The sequence below is a fragment of the Oncorhynchus keta genome, unplaced genomic scaffold (genome assembly GCF_023373465.1).
Source record: "Oncorhynchus keta strain PuntledgeMale-10-30-2019 unplaced genomic scaffold, Oket_V2 Un_scaffold_515_pilon_pilon, whole genome shotgun sequence".
Classification (NCBI taxonomy): Eukaryota; Metazoa; Chordata; class Actinopteri; order Salmoniformes; family Salmonidae; genus Oncorhynchus; species Oncorhynchus keta.
The window spans coordinates 486,593-507,891 of NW_026290954.1; the positions used below are offsets into that span (position 1 = coordinate 486,593).

Sequence of the window (21,299 nt, forward strand, 5' to 3'; positions counted from 1 at the left end):
AGGACAACGACTGGGTCGCATCCCTAGACACAGAACAACAAGGACAACGACTGGGTCTCGTCCCTAGACACAGAACAACAAGGACAACGACAGGGTCGCGTCTCTGGCAACCGAACCGATAGAATGAACAACCAGCCGGCTAGGGTAGCAACCCTAGATTTGTGCCGGGACTATATCTCGTGGAAGGATGAAACTGTATGAGTAAATTCATCGAAATAATGTTTCTGAAAATATGTTAATAACCAGTGTAAAAGTGATAATGCCCTGGGAGCTGGTGTTCACCTCGAGCCTAACACCCGCGCCAATGTAACCTCCAAACATCGGCTTCATCACTTGAATATTACAGCTTCAGTTATTACTTAAGAAGAAGAAAAGATCCCATTTCCAAGGGGGTGAATAACGTATATATTTTAGACAGGACAATAGTGCATAATGTTCAAAATGGCTCAATCACTGAGATTTCCAGTGTGAAGGAATCCTTAGCTACAGCAGTGGACTCTGGATCTCATGATCAAAAAGGAGAATAGAAATTGTTAAAAATCAGTCAAGTCAGGAAATTCATTCAAATTAGATTAACATATTGAGAATCGATCGCTTGTAATTTTCCATAGGGAATTCCCCAATTTTAGACTCTAAAGTGGAACGGAACCCTAATGCAATAGGATACACTGTACGTATGGAGACGATCGGAGACAGGGATTCCCCAGTTCAGAAGTAGAGACGGTCAGAGATGGCGGCCGGTAGGTGTGTCATCACTTGCATCCTGATCCACCAGTGAGGCTCCATGGGGTTATAGCGCGTGAACGGGCGGCGTGACGTGATGGCGTCGGTGATGTCATCTAGGACGGGCTGGACATCTTTCTGTCCGCTGTTACAGTATGACCTCATCAGAGCCATGCGTTTGTCGAAATGGGCGTGGCCATAGTCCTCCTGGACACCAGGGGGCGCCTCGCGCCACAGTTTATCAGCCGTGGTCACCACAATGTCCCGGGTCAGGATGCCCGTTGCCACAATGAAGTTCCCCGGCTCGATGACGGAGACCTTGACCCCCCAGGCCTTCATCTCGTAACGTAGACAGTCGGAGAACGCTTCCACGCCATATTTAGATACGCAGTATGGAGAACGCAGGGCATTGCCCATCCGCCCATACATACTGGCCAGGTTGACCACACGACCTGCAACACAGTGGCATTAGGTTATTACATAGATCAATACCTATTTAACAACACAGTGGCATTAGATCAATACCTATTTAACAACACAGTGGCATTAGGTTATTACATAGATCAATACCTATTTAACAACAGTGGCATTAGGTTATTACATAGATCAATACCTATTTAACAACACAGTGGCATTAGGTTATTACATAGATCAATACCTATTTAACAACAGTGGCATTAGGTTATTACATAGATCAATACCTATTTAACAACACAGTGGCATTAGGTTATTACATAGATCAATACCTATAAACAACACAGTGTTAGTTCAGAATAGAGCATTAGGCGGTAGGTTATTACATAGATCAATACCTATTTAACAACACAGTGGCATTAGGTTATTACATAGATCAATACCTATTTAACAACACAGTGGCATTAGGTTATTACATAGATCAATACCTATTTAACAACAGTGGCATTAGGTTATTACATAGATCAATACCTATTTAACAACACAGCGGCATTAGGTTATTACATAGATCAATACCTATAAACAACACAGTGGCATTAGGTTATTACATAGATCAATACCTATTTAACAACATCTCGTAACGTAGACAGTGGCATTAGGTTATTACATAGATCAATATTTATTTAACAACACAGTGGCATTAGGTTATTACATAGATCAATACCTATTTAACAACACAGTGGCATTAGGTTATTACATAGATCAATACCTATTTAACAACACAGTGGCATTAGGTTATTACATAGATCAATACCTATTTAACAACACAGTGGCATTAGGTTATTACATAGATCAATACCTATTTAACAACAGTGGCATTAGGTTATTACATAGATCAATACCTATTTAACAACACAGTGGCATTAGGTTATTACATAGATCAATACCTATTTAACAACAGTGGCATTAGGTTATTACATAGATCAATACCTATTTAACAACACAGTGGCATTAGGTTATTACATAGATCAATACCTATTTAACAACACAGTGGCATTAGGTTATTACATAGATCAATACCTATTTAACAACACAGTGGCATTAGGTTATTACATAGATCAATACCTATTTAACAACACAGTGGCATTAGGTTATTACATAGATCAATACCTATTTAACAACACAGTGGCATTAGGTTATTACATAGATCAATACCTATTTAACAACACAGTGGCATTAGGTTATTACATAGATCAATACCTATTTAACAACACAGTGGCATTAGGTTATTACATAGATCAATACCTATTTAACAACACAGTGGCATTAGGTTATTACATAGATCAATACCTATTTAACAACACAGTGGCATTAGGTTATTACATAGATCAATACCTATTTAACAACACAGTGGCATTAGGTTATTACATAGATCAATACCTATTTAACAACACAGTGGCATTAGGTTATTACATAGATCAATACCTATTTAACAACACAGTGGCATTAGGTTATTACATAGATCAATACCTATTTAACAACAGTGGCATTAGGTTATTACATAGATCAATACCTATTTAACAACACAGTGGCATTAGGTTATTACATAGATCAATACCTATTTAACAACACAGTGGCATTAGGTTATTACATAGATCAATACCTATTTAACAACAGTGGCATTAGGTTATTACATAGATCAATACCTATTTAACAACACAGTGGCATTAGGTTATTACATAGATCAATACCTATTTAACAACACAGTGGCATTAGGTTATTACATAGATCAATACCTATTTAACAACACAGTGGCATTAGGTTATTACATAGATCAATACCTATTTAACAACACAGTGGCATTAGGTTATTACATAGATCAATACCTATTTAACAACAGTGGCATTAGGTTATTACATAGATCAATACCTATTTAACAACACAGTGGCATTAGGTTATTACATAGATCAATACCTATTTAACAACACAGTGGCATTAGGTTATTACATAGATCAATACCTATTTAACAACACAGTGGCATTAGGTTATTACATAGATCAATACCTATTTAACAACACAGTGGCATTAGGTTATTACATAGATCAATACCTATTTAACAACACAGTGGCATTAGGTTATTACATAGATCAATACCTATTTAACAACACAGTGGCATTAGGTTATTACATAGATCAATACCTATTTAACAACAGTGGCATTAGGTTATTACATAGATCAATACCTATAAACAACACAGTGGCATTAGGTTATTACATAGATCAATACCTATTTAACAACACAGTGGCATTAGGTTATTACATAGATCAATACCTATTTAACAACAGTGGCATTAGGTTATTACATAGATCAATACCTATTTAACAACACAGTGGCATTAGGTTATTACATAGATCAATACCTATTTAACAACACAGTGGCATTAGGTTATTACATAGATCAATACCTATAAACAACACAGCGGCATTAGGTTATTACATAGATCAATACCTATTTAACAACAGTGGCATTAGGTTATTACATAGATCAATACCTATTTAACAACACAGTGGCATTAGGTTATTACATAGATCAATACCTATTTAACAACACAGTGGCATTAGGTTATTACATAGATCAATACCTATTTAACAACAGTGGCATTAGGTTATTACATAGATCAATACCTATTTAACAACACAGTGGCATTAGGTTATTACATAGATCAATACCTATAAACAACACAGTGGCATTAGGTTATTACATAGATCAATACCTATTTAACAACACAGTGGCATTAGGTTATTACATAGATCAATACCTATTTAACAACACAGTGGCATTAGGTTATTACATAGATCAATACCTATTTAACAACAGTGGCATTAGGTTATTACATAGATCAATACCTATTTAACAACAGTGGCATTAGGTTATTACATAGATCAATACCTATAAACAACACAGTGGCATTAGGTTATTACATAGATCAATACCTATTTAACAACAGTGGCATTAGGTTATTACATAGATCAATACCTATTTAACAACACAGTGGCATTAGGTTATTACATAGATCAATACCTATTTAACAGGTAGATTCATCAATGACGAGGAAAAGTATTGCATCACTCTCATATGAATATCTGAGGTGCTGCTGGTGACAGCAACATAACGCCGAGTCTACCTTTTCACTTTTTATTTCAAGAAGAAAAGCAGTAAGAACCCAAGCTCTGAGCCTGTTAGTCAAAGCTCCAGTGGCATGCCTCTACAGTCCAACTAGCCTCAAAGCCACATCTTAAAAACATTCTTCAGGAGCTTTACAGAACAGCGACTGATTGACCAAAGCGCCAGTCAGTTTGTCACTCATTTTCTACCAGCTCAATGCAGTACATTACATACAAACAACATTTTGCCTAAACAGAGCCCCCGTACCACCGCAGCCTAAACAGAGCCCCAGTACCACCACCACCTAAACAGAGCCCCAGTACCACCACCACCTAAACAGAGCCCCAGTACCACCACCACCTAAACAGAGCCCCAGTACCACCACCACCTAAACAGAGCCCCAGTACCACCACAGCCTAAACAGAGCCCCAGTACCACCTCAGCCTAAACAGAGCCCCCGTACCACCACAGCCTAAACAGAGCCCCCGTACCACCTCAGCCTAAACAGAGCCCCCGTACCACCACCACCTAAACAGAGCCCCAGTACCACCACCACCTAAACAGAGCCCCCGTACCACCACCACCTAAACAGAGCCCCAGCACCACCACCACCTAAACAGAGCCCCAGTACCACCACCACCTAAACAGAGCCCCCGTACCACCACCACCTAAACAGAGCCCCAGTACCACCACCACCTAAACAGAGCCCCCGTACCACCTCAGCCTAAACAGAGCCCCAGTACCACCACCACCTAAACAGAGCCCCCGTACCACCTCAGCCTAAACAGAGCCCCAGTACCACCACCACCGCAGCCTAAACAGAGCCCCCTGTACTTATATAGACAGGTGCTTGCCTGTCCAAATCAAGTCCAATCAATTGAATTTAGCACAGGTGGACTCCAAGTTGTAGAACCATCAAGAATGAACATTGGCAACAGGATGCACCGGAGCTCAATTTTGATTCATAGCAAAGGGTCTGAATACTTATGTAAATAAGGAATTTCTGTTTTTACTTTGTCATTATGGGGTATTGTGTGAGTATATATATATATATTTTAGAATAAGGCTGTAACGTAACATGAGGAAAAAGTCAAGGGGTCTTAACACTTTCCAAATGTATAGTGGTAAGGTGACTAGGCATCAGCATATATGATAAACAGAGTAGCAGCAGCCTATATGATGATTGTATGTGAGTGTGTGTAGAGTCAGTATAAATGTGCATGTTATGTGTGTGTTAGAGAAAATACAAGGGTATAGAGATCGTCTCATCTATGGATCGGGTGGGGTGGTATGAAAAATGGAGTGTGTCTAGGATGTCTGGGATGGTGGAGTTAATGTGAGCCATGACCAGCCTCTCAAAGCACTTCATGATGACAGATGTGACTGCTACAGGGCGGTAGTTATTTAGTACTTGTGTCTGAAGCAGTTGTGTGTGTGGCTGACCTTTGGCCCTACGGATGAGGGGCAGGAGGGCCTTGGTGACCCTGATAACACCCCACAGGTTGACCTCTGACACCTGTCGGTACGTCTCCATGGTCGTAAACTCCACCTCTCCAAACGTAGACACGCCTGCGTTGTTCAGCACCGCCCACAGACCTGATCAGGGGAATAGAGAAGGTTATGGTCTCCTTCTGGTCTCCTTCTGGTCTCCTTCTGGTCTCCTTCTGGTCTCCTTCTGGTCTCGTTTGACACATTTTCTTATTGATTTAACATGGAGCCTGAATTCAGCATTTACACACAATACCCCATAACGACAAAGTGAAAACATGTTCAGAAATGTATGCAAATTTACTGAAAATGAAATACAGAAAATCGAGTTTACATACAGTACCAGTCAAAAGTTTGGACACACCTCCTCATTCCAGGGTTTTTCTTTATTTATACTACGTCGTTCATTGTAGAATAATAGTGACGATATTAAACTATGGAATCATGTAGTAACCAAAACAAAAAAAGTTAAACAAATCAAAATATATTTTAGATTCTTCAAAAGTAGCCACCCTTTGACAGCTTTGCACACTCTTGGCATTCTCTCAAGCATCTTCATGAGGAATGCTTTTCCAACAGTCTTGAAGGAGTTCCCACATGTGCTGAGCACTTGTTGGCTGCTTTTCCTTCACTCTGCGGTCCAACTCATCCCAAACCATCTCAATTGGGTTGAGGTCAGGTGATTGTGGAGGCCAGGTAATTTGATTGTTGAGGCCAGGTCATCTGATGCAGCACTCAATCACTCTCCTTGGTCAAATAGTCCTTAGCCCTTTGTTGAAAAACTAATAGTACCACTAAGCACAAACCAGATGGGATGGTGTATCGCTGCAGCCATGCTGGTTAAGTGGGCCTTGAATTCTCAATAAATCAGTCAGTGTCACCAGAAAAGCACCATCACACCTCCTCCTCCATGCTTCACGGTGGGAACCACACATGCGTAGCTCATCCGTTCACCTACTCTGCATCTCACAAAAATACGGCAGTTGGAACCAAAAATCTCACGTTTGGACTCATCAGACCAAGGGACAGATTTCCAACGGTCTAATGTGCATTGCTCGTGTTTCTTGGCCCAAGCAAGTCTCTCCTTATTGGTGTCCTTTAGTAGTGATTTCTTTGCAGCAATTCGACCATGAAGGTCTGATTCACGCAGTCTCCTCTGAACAGTTGATGTTGAGATCTCTCGTAGATCTCTGAGACAGGATTGTGATGAAGCATATATCTGGGGTGTAAAACCATTTCTAGTGTTGAAAGTTTCCAAGAGCACAGTGGTCTCCATCATTGGAAATAATATGGAACTACCCAGACTCAGCCTAGAGCTGGCCGTCTGACCAAACAGGCAAGAAGGACATTGGTCAAGGAGGGGACCAAGAACCCAATGACCACTAAGTTCTTCGGTTGAGATGGGAGAACCTGCCAGAAGGACAACAGTCTCTACAGCACTTCACCAATCTGAACTTTATGGGACAGAAGCTACTCCTGAGAAGAAAGGCACATGACAGCCCACATGGAGCTAAAATGCATGTGAAAGACAGGGCATAAGGCAAAAGATTGTGGTTTGAGACAAAAAAAAATTAACATTGGCCTGAATAGAAAACACTATGTCTGAAAACCAGGCCCAGCTCACCAGTCTAACGCCATCTGTACCATGAAGCATGGTGGTGGCAGCATAATGCTCTGGGGACGCTTTTCAGCTGAAGGGACTGGTAAGGATAGAGGGAACAATTAATGGAGCCAACCTTGATGAGAACCTGCTTCAGAGTGCAAATGACCCGAGACTGAGGCGAAGGTTTACGTTCCAAAAGGGACAATGACCCCAATCATACAGCCAAAGCAACTCTGGAATGGCTTTAGAACAAGAATGTGAAAGTCCTTTAGTGGCCCAGACATGAATCCCATTGAAAAATCTGTAGAAAGACTTGAAGATTGCTGTTTACCGTCACTCACCATCTAACTTAATAGAGCTTAAGTAAAGGAAGAATGGGACCAAAATAAATTAGATATTTCTTTATTTTCAATCTGCAAAAATGTCTTAAAACAGGTTTCCACTTTGTCATTATGGGGTATTGTGTGTAGATGGGTGAGATTTTTATTTTGAATTCAGGCTGTAACAAAATATTGAATATGTAAAGGGGTACGACTACTTTCTGAATGCACTGCATCTGCTTTCACTGTCATCCAGATAATCATTCACTATACCCAATAATTCAGATCAAAAATCAGCATATTTATTCTAGATAATGTACAAAGAGTTCTGTATGATGCCGTTCATGTTGCTGTATATGGTATGTATATGTATGGTATATGTATGGTATATGTATGGTATATGTATGGTATGATGTCTGGCAGAGTGTTCTGTACCTCTCTGTGAGTCGTCCAGGTGTGTGTTGACGTAGTCCACAGCTCTGTTCACCTGCTCCTCACTGCAGACATCCAGCTGAACCACCTTCATCCGATCTGACTGCATCTCCTCCAGCTCCTTGGACCCCTCCCCACCCTTATCCTGGAAAGGACAGGCATCCAATCAGAAGGACTCAAACACTGGCTGACGATAGGCTCTCTGAATATTTCAACACTGGCTGACGATAGGCTCTCTGAATATTTCAACAATCAGCATAAACTCAGTCTACTGCGCCAGCCTGTTATTTCACAGACAGAAATCCTACTTTCCATTTCCTTAGCATCTTCTGCATTACCTGGATATAAACATTACCTTGAACAGACAGTTTACCTGGACATAAACATTACCTTGAACAGACAGTTTACCTGGACATAAACATTACCTTGAACAGACAGTTTACCTGGATATAAACATTACCTTGAACAGACAGTTTACCTGGACATAAACATTACCTTGAACAGACAGTTTACCTGGACATAAACATTACCTTGAACAGACAGTTTACCTGGATATAAACATTACCTTGAACAGACAGTTTACCTGGATATAAACATTACCTTGAACAGACAGTTTACCTGGATATAAACATTACCTTGAACAGACAGTTTACCTGGATATAAACATTACCTTGAACAGACAGTTTACCTGGATATAAACATTACCTTGAACAGACAGTTTACCTGGATATAAACATTACCTTGAACAGACAGTTTACCTGGACATAAACATTACCTTGAACAGACAGTTTACCTGGATATAAACATTACCTTACCTTGGACAGTTTACCTGGATATAAACATTACCTTGAACAGACAGTTTACCTGGATATAAACATTACCTTGAACAGACAGTTTACCTGGATATAAACATTACCTTGAACAGACAGTTTACCTGGATATAAACATTACCTTGAACAGACAGTTTACCTGGATATAAACATTACCTTGAACAGACAGTTTACCTGGATATAAACATTACCTTGAACAGACAGTTTACCTGGATATAAACATTACCTTGAACAGACAGTTTACCTGGATATAAACATTACCTTGAACAGACAGTTTACCTGGACATAAACATTACCTTGAACAGACAGTTTACCTGGATATAAACATTACCTTGAACAGACAGTTTACCTGGATATAAACATTACCTTGAACAGACACCCAGCGAAGACAGTGAAGCCCAGTTTGTGGAGGTGCTGAGCCGTGGCATGACCAAAACCACTGTCACAGCCTGTGATGAATACTGCCTTTCCCTGTACCTGCAACATGGACAAACTAATATTACCCATACTGCCTTTCCCTGTAACATGGACAAACTAATATTACCCATACTGCCTTTCCCTGCAACATGGACAAACTAATATTACCCATACTGCCTTTCCCTGTAACATGGACAAACTAATATTACCCATACTGCCTTTCCCTGTAACATGGACAAACTAATATTACCCATACTGCCTTTCCCTGTACCTGCAACATGGACAAACTAATATTACCCATACTGCCTTTCCCTGTAACATGGACAAACTAATATTACACATACTGCCTTTCCCTGTAACATGGACAAACTAATATTACCCATACTGCCTTTCCCTGTACCTGCAACATGGACAAACTAATATTACCCATACTGCCTTTCCCTGTACCTGCAACATGGACAAACTAATATTACACATACTGCCTTTCCCTGTAACATGGACAAACTAATATTACCCATACTGCCTTTCCCTGTACCTGCAACATGGACAAACTAATATTACCCATACTGCCTTTCCCTGTACCTGCAACATGGACAAACTAATATTACCCATACTGCCTTTCCCTGTAACATGGACAAACTAATATTACACATACTGCCTTTCCCTGTAACATGGACAAACTAATATTACCCATACTGCCTTTCCCTGTAACATGGACAAACTAATATTACCCATACTGCCTTTCCCTGTAACATGGACAAACTAATATTACCCATACTGCCTTTCCCTGTAACATGGACAAACTAATATTACCCATACTGCCTTTCCCTGTAACATGGACAAACTAATATTACCAATACTGCCTTTCCCTGTAACATGGACAAACTAATATTACCCATACTGCCTTTCCCTGTAACATGGACAAACTAATATTACCCATACTGCCTTTCCCTGTAACATGGACAAACTAATATTACCCATACTGCCTTTCCCTGCAACATGGACAAACTAATATTACCCAACACAACGTGTCATTTTAAAGGGTTTGAATAGATGGAAAGGCAAGCTGAGAAACTGCACTGCTTGGAATTGACCCATTTAATTTCAAACTATTGTGGGATACATTTATATCTTATGACATGATTTAATGTCTTATCTGCTCTGTTCAACTTTAAATCAGTAGATACAGTGTGGAATAAAATATAAAATGCATTAGATTTGCAGTGGCATACAGTACAGGTGAGATATTTTAGGCTTCTGTACCTCTATCGTTCCTCTGGGTATCCGTGGTGTCGCGACATAGAGTACAAAAATGAAATACACCCCGACTATGCACTCTGACACACTGGTCTCAGGAAAACCACAGCATTTAGCGACAGCATTCAGCAACGCTGGGAGTCCGAACCCCAGAACTACAGTCAAAAGAACCGAAAACGACACGAGTAGAGCCCCTCGAACGAAAGGAAGCGAAGCCATTTCGTTATTAAAACTTCTGCGCTGTTAACTTCTTCTTCGGGGTTTAACGGGGGTTGGCATCCAATATGTTGCATTACCGCCCCCAACTGGACTATAATATAAAGCCAATATACTGTGATACAAAATGGGAAAAATATCAAATAAACACCATTCCAACTAACAACACTAATTAAAAACTCAATTCCACATTCCACTAATTTGACCATATCTACTCCTGCACCACCAGGGCAGAAAACCACCACTCAACACACCCTGTAATTCTTCTGAAGTCAAATCTTGTATGTCCAGCTACTTCTCTGCTTCTGCCACTACGTATATGTTATGTGATTTACATTCCAAGAATAGTTTCAGAAGAAAGTCTTTGTTTCTGGCCATTTTGAGCCTGTAATCAAAAAACTGAAATGCTGATGCTCCAGATACTCAACTAGTCTAAAGAAGGCCAGTTTTATTGCTTCTTTAATCAGGACGACAGTTTTCAGCTGTGCTAACATAATTGTAAAAGGGTTTTCTAATGATCAATTAGCCGTTTAAAATTATAAACTTGAATTAGCTAACACAACGTGTCATTGGAACACAGGAGTGATGGTTGCTGAAAATGGGCCTCTGTACGCCTGTATACATATTCCATAAAACAATCAGCTACAACATATTCCTGATTTTACTAGGCAAGTCTCATTTACGATGATTGCCTAGGTGGGTTAACTGCCTTGTTCAGGAGCAGAACTACAGATTTTTACCTTGTCGTCTCGGGGATTCGATCTTGCAACCTTTCGGTTACTAGTCCAACGCTCTCACCACTAGGCTAACCTGCCGCCCCCCCTGATCAATTTGAGGTTATTTTAATGGACAAAAAAAGTGATTTTCTTTCCAAAACAAGGACATTTCTAACCCCAAACCTTTCAACGGTAGTGTTTTTCCAGCAGCAGACAATGATCGATAATGTCAAAAGCCGCACTGAACAAACCTGCTCTGTTTTCATCATCATCATCATCATCATCATCATCATTTATCTCAGCCAATCAGCCATGTGTGTAAGTGTCCTTCCCTATAAGGGAATTGAATGTTTGTCAATTTGTTTACTGTATAATAACATTGTATCTGGTCAAATACTAAAGGTTGGTAACAGGCTGATTGGTCGGCTATTTGAGCCAGTAAAGGGGGCTTTACTATTCTTAGGAGGGGGAATGACTTTAGCTTCCCTCCAGGCCTGAGGGGGCACACTTTCTAGTAGGTTTTCTATTGAAGATATGGCAAATAGGAGATGCAATATCGTCCTCTATTATCCTTAGTGATTTTCCATCCAAGTTGTCAGACCCCAGTGTCTTGTCATTGTTGATAGACAACATTAATTTGTTCACCTCTTCAACACACTTTACAGATTTCAAAAGTACAACGCTTGTCTTTCATAATTTGGTCAGATATTCCTGGATGTGCAGTGTCTATACCAGGGGTGTCAAACTCATTTCGCATCGTGGGCCACATACGGCCTAGGGAGATGTCAAGTGGGCCGGACCATTAAAATTATACCATACTCTGCTATAAATAACCAAAATATCATGTCTTTCCTTTGTTTTGGTGTAAAGAAGCACGAGAACATTAGGAAAATATTGAAATTTAATGAACTATCCTTTTACAAAACATTTCATGAAACACCTCATATTTCCTTAGACAAATGTGCAATTTTACTTTTATCATTCACAAATATGCATTGCAACTGATCCCACTGATTGTACAAAGGCACAAAACTTTAATTGGTACTGAAAAATATAGTAATGCACTTTAAGATTAAATGAGACTTTTAAAGAAAGGAATTTTTAAACCACTTACACATACGCATATAAAATCTAAATGTAATCCCTGCGTACACCTTACAAACTAAGGAGAGTGATTTTAAATGTGTAATGAAGAAAGTGTTCGCCTGTCCTGTAAATCTGTAAACTTCATACATGAAACATACATACACATACAATACATACTGAAAATGTATGGAGTTGTATGAACAGTAGAATTCCATCACACAACTTTTGTTTTGAAGCTGCTGACTAACATTAAAGTGCACATTTTTTAAATCACCACAGTAAGGATTCATCTTCACAGAGCTGTATTCTTTCAATGCAAACAGTATCTAAGGCAGCATTTTAAAGGTGTTAGTCTAGTTTTTCGCTGTGATGAGTCTCGTAGTGGCGTCGAATATTATATTCCTTCAATACCGAAACTTGTTGCAAACACACCAAGCACAAAGGTTTTCCGTGCATCTCTGTAAATAAATAGGACGTGGTCCATTTTTCTTTGAAAATTCTACACTCCTTATCTACTTTTCTCCGTATGGATAACGACATTTTGGCTAATGAGGGTGTAGCGGAGAGGTAGAGACCAAGGTATTAACAACGTCGTAACAAGCAGCAGATGGCGCATTGATACCGTCTGCTGTTTTCAGTCTGTCTCAGTGATGCGGCTTGTCTTCTACTCTGATGGAAAGAGTGCGCCCCTTAGCGGATAATCCATGAATTGCAGCGAATTAAAAATATTAATTCCATGTCTTTTATGCATTTTTTCCACTTTCAAATTATCCTGCGGGCCTGATCGAACCTCCTTGGGGGCCGGTTCCGGCCCGCGGGCCGTATGTTTGACACCCCTGGTCTATACTGTCTCTAGTAGGTCTATGCGGTCTCTAGTAGGTCTCAACTAACTCTAGTAGGTATATACTGTCTCTAGTAGGTCTATACTGTCTCTAGTAGGTCTATACTGTCTCTAGTAGGTCTATACTGTCTCTAGTAGGTCTATACTGTCTCTAGTAGGTCTATACTGTCTCTAGTAGGTCTATGCGGTCTCTAGTAGGTATATACTGTCTCTAGTAGGTATATACTGTCTCTAGTAGGTCTATACTGTCTCTAGTAGGTCTATACTGTCTCTAGTAGGTCTATACTGTTCTAGTAGGTCTATACTGTCTCTAGTAGGTCTATACTGTCTAGTAGGTCTATACTGTCTCTAGGAGGTCTATATTGTCTAGTAGGTCTATACTGTCTCTAGTAGGTCTATACTGTCTCTAGTAGGTCTATACTGTCTCTAGTAGGTCTATGCGGTCTCTAGTAGGTCTATGCGGTCTCTAGTAGGTCTCAACTATCTCTAGTAGGTATATACTGTCTCTAGTAGGTATATACTGTCTCTAGTAGGTATATACTGTCTCTAGTAGGTCTATACTGTCTAGTAGGTCTATACTGTCTCTAGGAGGTCTATATTGTCTAGTAGGTCTATACTGTCTCTAGTAGGTCTATACTGTGTCTAATGGGTCTATACTGTCTCTAGTAGGTCTATACTGTCTCTAGGTCTATACTGTCTCTAGGTGTATACTGTCTAGTAGGTCTATACTGTCTCTAATAGGTCTATACTGTCTCTAGTAGGTCTCAACTATCTCTAGTCCTTCTGTGGCTCAGTTGGTAGAGCATGGCGCTTGTAACGCCAGGGTAGTGGGTTCGATTCCCGGGACCACCCATACGTAGAATGTATGCACACATGACTGTAAGTCGCTTTGGATAAAAGCGTCAGCTAAATGGCATATATATATATATATATACTGTCTCTAGTAGGTCTATACTGTCTACTAGGTCTATACTGTCTCTAGTAGGTTTATACTGTCTACTAGGTCTATACTGTCTCTAGTAGGTTTATACTGTCTACTAGGTCTATACTGTCTCTAGTAGGTATATACTGTCTCTAGTAGGTCTATACTGTCTCTAGTAGATCTATACTGTCTCTAGTGGGTCTATACTGTCTCTAGTAGGTCTATACTGTCTACTAGGTCTATACTGTCTCTCTAGTAGGTCTATACTGTCTCTAGGTCTATACTGTCTCTACTAGGTCTATACTGTCTCTAGTAGGTCTATACTGTCTCTAATAGGTCTATACTGTCTAGTAGGTCTATACGGTCTATACTGTCTACTAGGTCTATACTGTCTCTAGTAGGTTTATACTGTCTACTAGGTCTATACTGTCTCTAGTAGGTTTATACTGTCTACTAGGTCTATACTGTCTCTAGTAGGTCTATACTGTCTCTAGTAGGTCTATACTGTCTCTAGTAGGTCTATACTGTCTACTAGGTCTATACTGTCTCTAGTAGGTCTATACTGTCTCTACTAGGTCTATACTGTCTCTAGTAGGTCTATACTGTCTCTAGTAGGTCTATACTGTCTCTAGTAGGTCTATACTGTCTCTAGTAGGTCTATACTGTCTCTAGTAGGTCTATACTGTCTCTAGTAGGTCTATACTGTGTCTAATGGGTCTATACTGTCTCTAGTAGGTCTATACTGTCTCTAGGTCTATACTGTCTCTAGGTGTATACTGTCTAGTAGGTCTATACTGTCTCTAGTAGGTCTATACTGTCTCTAGGTGTATACTGTCTAGTAGGTCTATACTGTCTCTAGTAGGTCTATACTGTCTACTAGGTCTATACTGTCTCTAGTAGGTTTATACTGTCTACTAGGTCTATACTGTCTCTAGTAGGTTTATACTGTCTACTAGGTCTATACTGTCTCTAGTAGGTCTATACTGTCTCTAGTAGGTCTATACTGTCTCTAGTAGGTCTATACCAGGGGTGTCAAACTCATTTCGCATCGTGGGCCACATACGGCCTAGGGAGATGTCAAGTGGGCCGGACCATTAAAATTATACCATACTCTGCTATAAATAACCAAAATATCATGTCTTTCCTTTGTTTTGGTGTAAAGAAGCACAAGAACATTAGGAAAATATTGAAATTTAATGAACTATCCTTTTACAAAACATTTCATGAAACACCTCATATTTCCTTAGACAAATGTGCAATTTACTTTTATCATTCACAAATATGCATTGCAACTGATCCCACTGATTGTACAAAGGCACAAAACTTTAATTGGTACTGAAAAATATAGTAATGCACTTTAAGATTAAATGAGACTTTTAAAGAAAGGAATTTTTAAACCACTTACACATACGCATATAAAATCTAAATGTAATCCCTGCGTACACCTTACAAACTAAGGAGAGTGATTTTAAATGTGTAATGAAGAAAGTGTTCGCCTGTCCTGTAAATCTGTAAACTTCATACATGAAACATACATACACATACAATACATACTGAAAATGTATGGAGTTGTATGAACAGTAGAATTCCATCACACAACTTTTGTTTTGAAGCTGCTGACTAACATTAAAGTGCACATTTTTTAAATCACCACAGTAAGGATTCATCTTCACAGAGCTGTATTCTTTCAATGCAAACAGTATCTAAGGCAGCATTTTAAAGGTGTTAGTCTAGTCTGGACTTGTATTTGTACCTGAAACTTGGCATCTTTTGGCCTGTACAAGTGCATCAACACCAGGTGTCATGTCCTGACTAGCTGTCACTTTCAGAATGTCATTTAAGTGCTTGTTTGTGAGCCTTGAACGCATTTTTGTTTTATTGATATTCATCACTGAGAAAATTTGTTCACAAAGGTAGGTTGTCCCAAACATGCACAAAATTTTAGCAGCCAGTGCTGTTAATTTGGGGTACCCTGGTAGTAGATACTGATAAAATCTGTCCAGACCTAGAGGCAAATTTGCCCTTCAAATCTGCCGAGTATTCCTCGTCAGGCTAATATTGGCAAAAGCTTGTCGCTTCTCGGGACATACAAGTTCAGCCGCCTTCATCATGCATCGTTTAACAAAGTCACCGTCGGAATACGGCTTCGATGCTAATGCTATTTCGCTAGCAATTATAGGTAGCTGGCTTTTACCGCTGCTTCACTGACTTCTCGGCTCTGGATGAAAGTTGACTGCTGTTTCCTCAGACCCGCCAGCAATTCGTTAATCTTATCTCTTCTCAGTTGTCCTTGCAAGCCGTCATATTTTTCGCTGTGATGAGTCTCGTAGTGGCGTCGAATATTATATTCCTTCAATACCGAAACTTGTTGCAAACACACCAAGCACAAAGGTTTTCCGTGCATCTCTGTAAATAAATAGGACGTGGTCCATTTTTCTTTGAAAATTCTACACTCCTTATCTACTTTTCTCCGTTTGGATAACGACATTTTGGCTAATGATATTAACAACGTCGTAACAAGCAGCAGATGGCGCATTGATACCGTCTGCTGTTTTCAGTCTGTCTCAGTGATGCGGCTTGTCTTCTACTCTGATGGAAAGAGTGCGCCCCTTAGCGGATAATCCATGAATTGCAGCGAATTAAAAATATTAATTCCATGTCTTTTATGCATTTTTTCCACTTTCAAATTATCCTGCGGGCCTGATCGAACCTCCTTGGGGGCCGGTTCCGGCCCGCGGGCCGTATGTTTGACACCCCTGGTCTATACTGTCTCTAGTAGGTCTATACTGTCTACTAGGTCTATACTGTCTCTAGTAGGTCTATACTGTCTCTACTAGGTCTATACTGTCTCTAGTAGGTCTATACTGTCTCTAGTAGGTCTATACTGTCTCTAGTAGGTCTATACTGTGTCTAATGGGTCTATACTGTCTCTAGTAGGTCTATACTGTCTCTAGGTCTATACTGTCTCTAGGTGTATACTGTCTAGTAGGTCTATACTGTCTCTAGTAGGTCGATATTGTCTCTAGCAGGTCTATACTGTCTAGTAGGTCTATACTGTCTCTAGGTCTATACTGTCTCTAGTAGGTATATACTGTCTCTAGTAGGTCTCAACTGTTTCTAGTAGGTCTCAACTGTTTCTAGTAGGTCTATACTGTCTCTAGTAGGTCTATACTGTCTCTAGTAGGTCTATACTGTCTCTAGTAGGTCTATACTGTCTCTAGGAGGTCTATATTGTCTAGTAGGTCTATACTGTCTCTAGGTGTATACTGTCTCTAGTAGGTCTATACCGTCTCTAGTAGGTCTATACTGTCTAGTAGGTCTATACTGTCTCTAATAGGTCTATACTGTCTCTAGTAGGTCTATACTGTCTATAGTAGGTTTATACTGTCTCTAGTAGGTCTCAACTATCTCTAGTCCTTCTGTGGCTCAGTTGGTAGAGCATGGCGCTTGTAACGCCAGGGTAGTGGGGTAATTGAGAAGAGCGTGAGGCCTAGGATTGAACCTTGGGGTACTCTCTTGGTGACAGGCAGTGGCTGAGACAGTAGATTTTCTGACTTTATAGTATTCTCTCTGGTATGCCATCTGGTTTCTTGATGTCTATAGTATTCTCTCTGGTATGCAATCTGGTTTCTTGATGTCTATAGTATTCTCTCTGGTATGCAATCTGGTTTCTGCTCAGGTTATGGATGTGTCACTACAACCTTAAAGGTCCTCAATGATGTCACCATTACCTTTCCATTTTTGTGGGCCGGCTAAGGAATATTGGTGTCTCTGAGGGGCCTTTGGCCTGGTTTGCTAACTACCTCTCTTAAAATGTGCAGTGTCTAGACACGAAGAAAGCCAGTTAGTTGATTATTGACAAGTTTTTCCAACACTTTTGATAAACAGGGCAAAACAGAAATAGGCCAATAACAATTAGGATCAGCTTGACCTCCCCTTTAAATAAAGGATGAACCGTGGCTGTCTTCCAAGCAATGGGAACCTCTCTAGAGAGAAGAGACAGGTTAACAAGGTTGGATATTAGGATTGGTGACTATAGGGACAGCAACCTTAAAGAAGAAAGGGTCTAAACCATCTGACCCAGATGTTTTTAAGCAGTCAGTTTCAGGAGCTCCTTCAGCACCTTGGACTCAGTGACTGCCTGGAGTGAGAAGCTGTGTAGTGGGGCAGGGGAAAAAGAGGGAGGAGCATCGATGCTAGTCACATTAGAAGGGGTGGGAGATGAGGAAATGTTGGACAGGCAAGGAGCAATGGCTGAGTCAAGTAGGAATCCTGACTTAATGAAGTGGTGATTAAAGAGCTCAGCCATGTGCTTCTTGTCAGTAACAACCACATCATCAACATGAAGGGACATGAGCAGCTGTGAGGAGGAGGGTTTATTCTCCAGGTCTTTAACCGTTTTCCAGAATTTATTGAGGTTAAACCCACAGAGAGAACTGCTCCTTAAAGTAACTAACTTTGGCCTTCTGAATAGCCTGCACTTATTTCTCATTTGCCTGAATGAGAGCCAGTCAGCCTGAGTATGCATGTGCCGAGCCTTTCACCAAATGGGATTCTTGAGGTGGAGTAACTCTGCCAGATCACGGTCAAACCAGGGGCTGAACCTGTTTTTAATTCTCATTTTCTTTATGGGGGCGTGTTTGTTAACAATACCACTGAAAATATCAAAAAAGAAGGTCCAAGTGTCTTCGACAGAGGGGATCGAGCTGATTCTATACCAATTTACAGAGGCCAGTTCGTGGAGGAAGGCTTACTCATTAAAGTTTTTTTAGCAAGCGTCTATGACAAATCCGGACAGGACGTTTCACTGAGCAGCCATTACGAACAGTGATCACTAAGGTTATTACAGAAAACACCAGACTGACACCTATCAGGATTATTTGTGAGGATAACATCAAGAAGAGCCTTTTCTGAGTGTTTGGAGTCATACCTTGTGGGACTGGTAATAATCTGTACCAGACAGGGGGAGACAACCAGGGCAGACAGTGAACAGAGAGGGGGGAGTGTGGTGGGGGTACCTGTACCAGACAGGGGGAGACAACCAGGGCAGACAGTGAACAGAGAGGGGGAGTGTGGTGGGGGTACCTCTAAACATGCTGAACAAAGTGGGAGCTCATCTGCTCATGACCTGTCTGTGCTATACTGTCTCTAGGTCTATGAATGAATAGCCAATAAGCCTTCACATGACCTGTCTGTGCTATACTGTCTCTAGGTCTATGAATGAATAGCCAATAAGCCTTCACATGACCTGTCTGTGCTATACTGTCTCTAGGTCTATGAATGAATGGCCAAGCCTTCACATGACCTGTCTGTGCTATACTGTCTCTAGGTCTATGAATGAATAGCCAATAAGCCTTCACATGACCTGTCTGTGCTATACTGTCTCTAGGTCTATGAATGAATAGCCAATAAGCCTTCACATGACCTGTCTGTGCTATACTGTCTCTAGGTCTATGAATGAATGGCCAATAAGCCTTCACATGACCTGTCTGTGCTATACTGTCTCTAGGTCTATGAATGAATAGCCAATAAGCCTTCACATGACCTGTCTGTGCTATACTGTCTCTAGGTCTATGAATGAATAGCCAATAAGCCTTCACATGGGAATCCAATGGCTCAATAGTAACGAGGTACTCGTATCCTGATTTCTAACACAGATCTAACAGAGCAGAGAAGTGGGATGTAATTGTGACAACGTAATGTATTCATGTCCTGTACCATTGAACCTTCCTGAATGAAACCCTGGCACGTCATTGTGCCAAATAAAAGACCAAGCACAAAAACTTATTCTAGCAGTAGTTGATTTAGCATGTGACAGGGGCTGTGGTACAGGGACCATGTGTCAAGTAAAAGAAGCTGAACAAAAGGAGACCAACATGTCCCGGGGGTGTGTCAGTACCAACACTACAGATATGATCAAACACAAGCCCAAGAATGGAGCCTTCAGCTCAAGAGAGTGTAACAGGTTCTCAAATCCAGCTTTGAGGGTTTAGGCCAACTGAAGGCCTACCCTGGGCTCAGGCCAACTGAAGGCCTACCCTGGGCTCAGGCCAACTGAAGGGCTACCCTGGGCTCAGGCCAACTGAAGGGCTACCCTGGGCTCAGGCCAACTGAAGGGCTACCCTGGGCTCAGGCCAACTGAAGGCCTACCCTGGGCACAGGCCAACTGAAGGCCTACCCTGGGCACAGGCCAACTGAAGGCCTACCCTGGGCTCAGGCCAACTGAAGGCCTACCCTGGGCACAGGCCAACTGAAGGCCTACCCTGGGCACAGGCCAACTGAAGGCCTACTCTGGGCTCAGGCCAACTGAAGGCCTACCCTGGGCACAGGCCAACTGAAGGCCTACCCTGGGCACAGGCCAACTGAAGGCCTACCCTGGGCACAGGCCAACTGAAGGCCTACCCTGGGCACAGGCCAACTGAAGGCCTACCCTGGGCACAGGCCAACTGAAGGCCTACCCTGGGCACAGGCCAACTGAAGGCCTACCCTGGGCTCAGGCCAACTGAAGGCCTACCCTGGGCTCAGGCCAACTGAAGGCCTAAAACAATCCAGGGAAGAGCCACCTAGTGGCTGCAAAATGAATTGTAAACTATAAAACAAAGGCACCATCTTTCCACAAGAGGAAGATATGTTTAGACATCCATTCAAGTGTGACTTCATATCCAACTGACTGCATGGTAACACACAGTCCCTGGTTGTGCGGTGTGGAGACTCCACACCGTCCCTGGTTGTGCGGTGTGGAGACTCCACACAGTCCCTGGTTGTGCGGTGTGGAGACTCCACACAGTCCCTGGTTATGCGGTGTGGAGACTCCACACAGTCCCTGGTTGTGCGGTGTGGAGACTCCACACAGTCCCTGGTTGTGCGGT

The 21,299-nt window shown here is 41.2% G+C and overlaps 1 protein-coding gene across 18 annotated transcripts; it reads right to left on the reverse strand.

Annotated features, from left to right (window-relative positions):
- Positions 1 to 536: 536 nt before the first annotated feature.
- bdh1 (3-hydroxybutyrate dehydrogenase, type 1) lies at positions 537 to 11,267 on the reverse strand. 18 transcript variants are annotated; one of them, XM_052516580.1, is made up of 7 exons: positions 10,656 to 11,267; positions 9,272 to 9,452; positions 8,975 to 9,236; positions 8,676 to 8,903; positions 8,149 to 8,605; positions 5,746 to 5,898; positions 537 to 1,175 (listed from the first exon to the last, which is right to left on the reverse strand). In XM_052516580.1, the coding sequence occupies exons 5-7, from the start codon at positions 8,252 to 8,254 to the stop codon at positions 709 to 711; spliced, it is 726 nt and encodes a 241-aa protein (XP_052372540.1). In that variant the 5' UTR covers positions 8,255 to 8,605; positions 8,676 to 8,903; positions 8,975 to 9,236; positions 9,272 to 9,452; positions 10,656 to 11,267; the 3' UTR covers positions 537 to 708. The 18 variants fall into 18 exon arrangements, with proteins under 18 accessions (XP_052372540.1, XP_052372542.1, XP_052372553.1 ...); XM_052516582.1 differs by having other exon boundaries at positions 8,149 to 8,903; positions 8,975 to 9,201; XM_052516593.1 differs by having other exon boundaries at positions 8,149 to 8,920; positions 9,167 to 9,236.
- Positions 11,268 to 21,299: the final 10,032 nt, after the last annotated feature.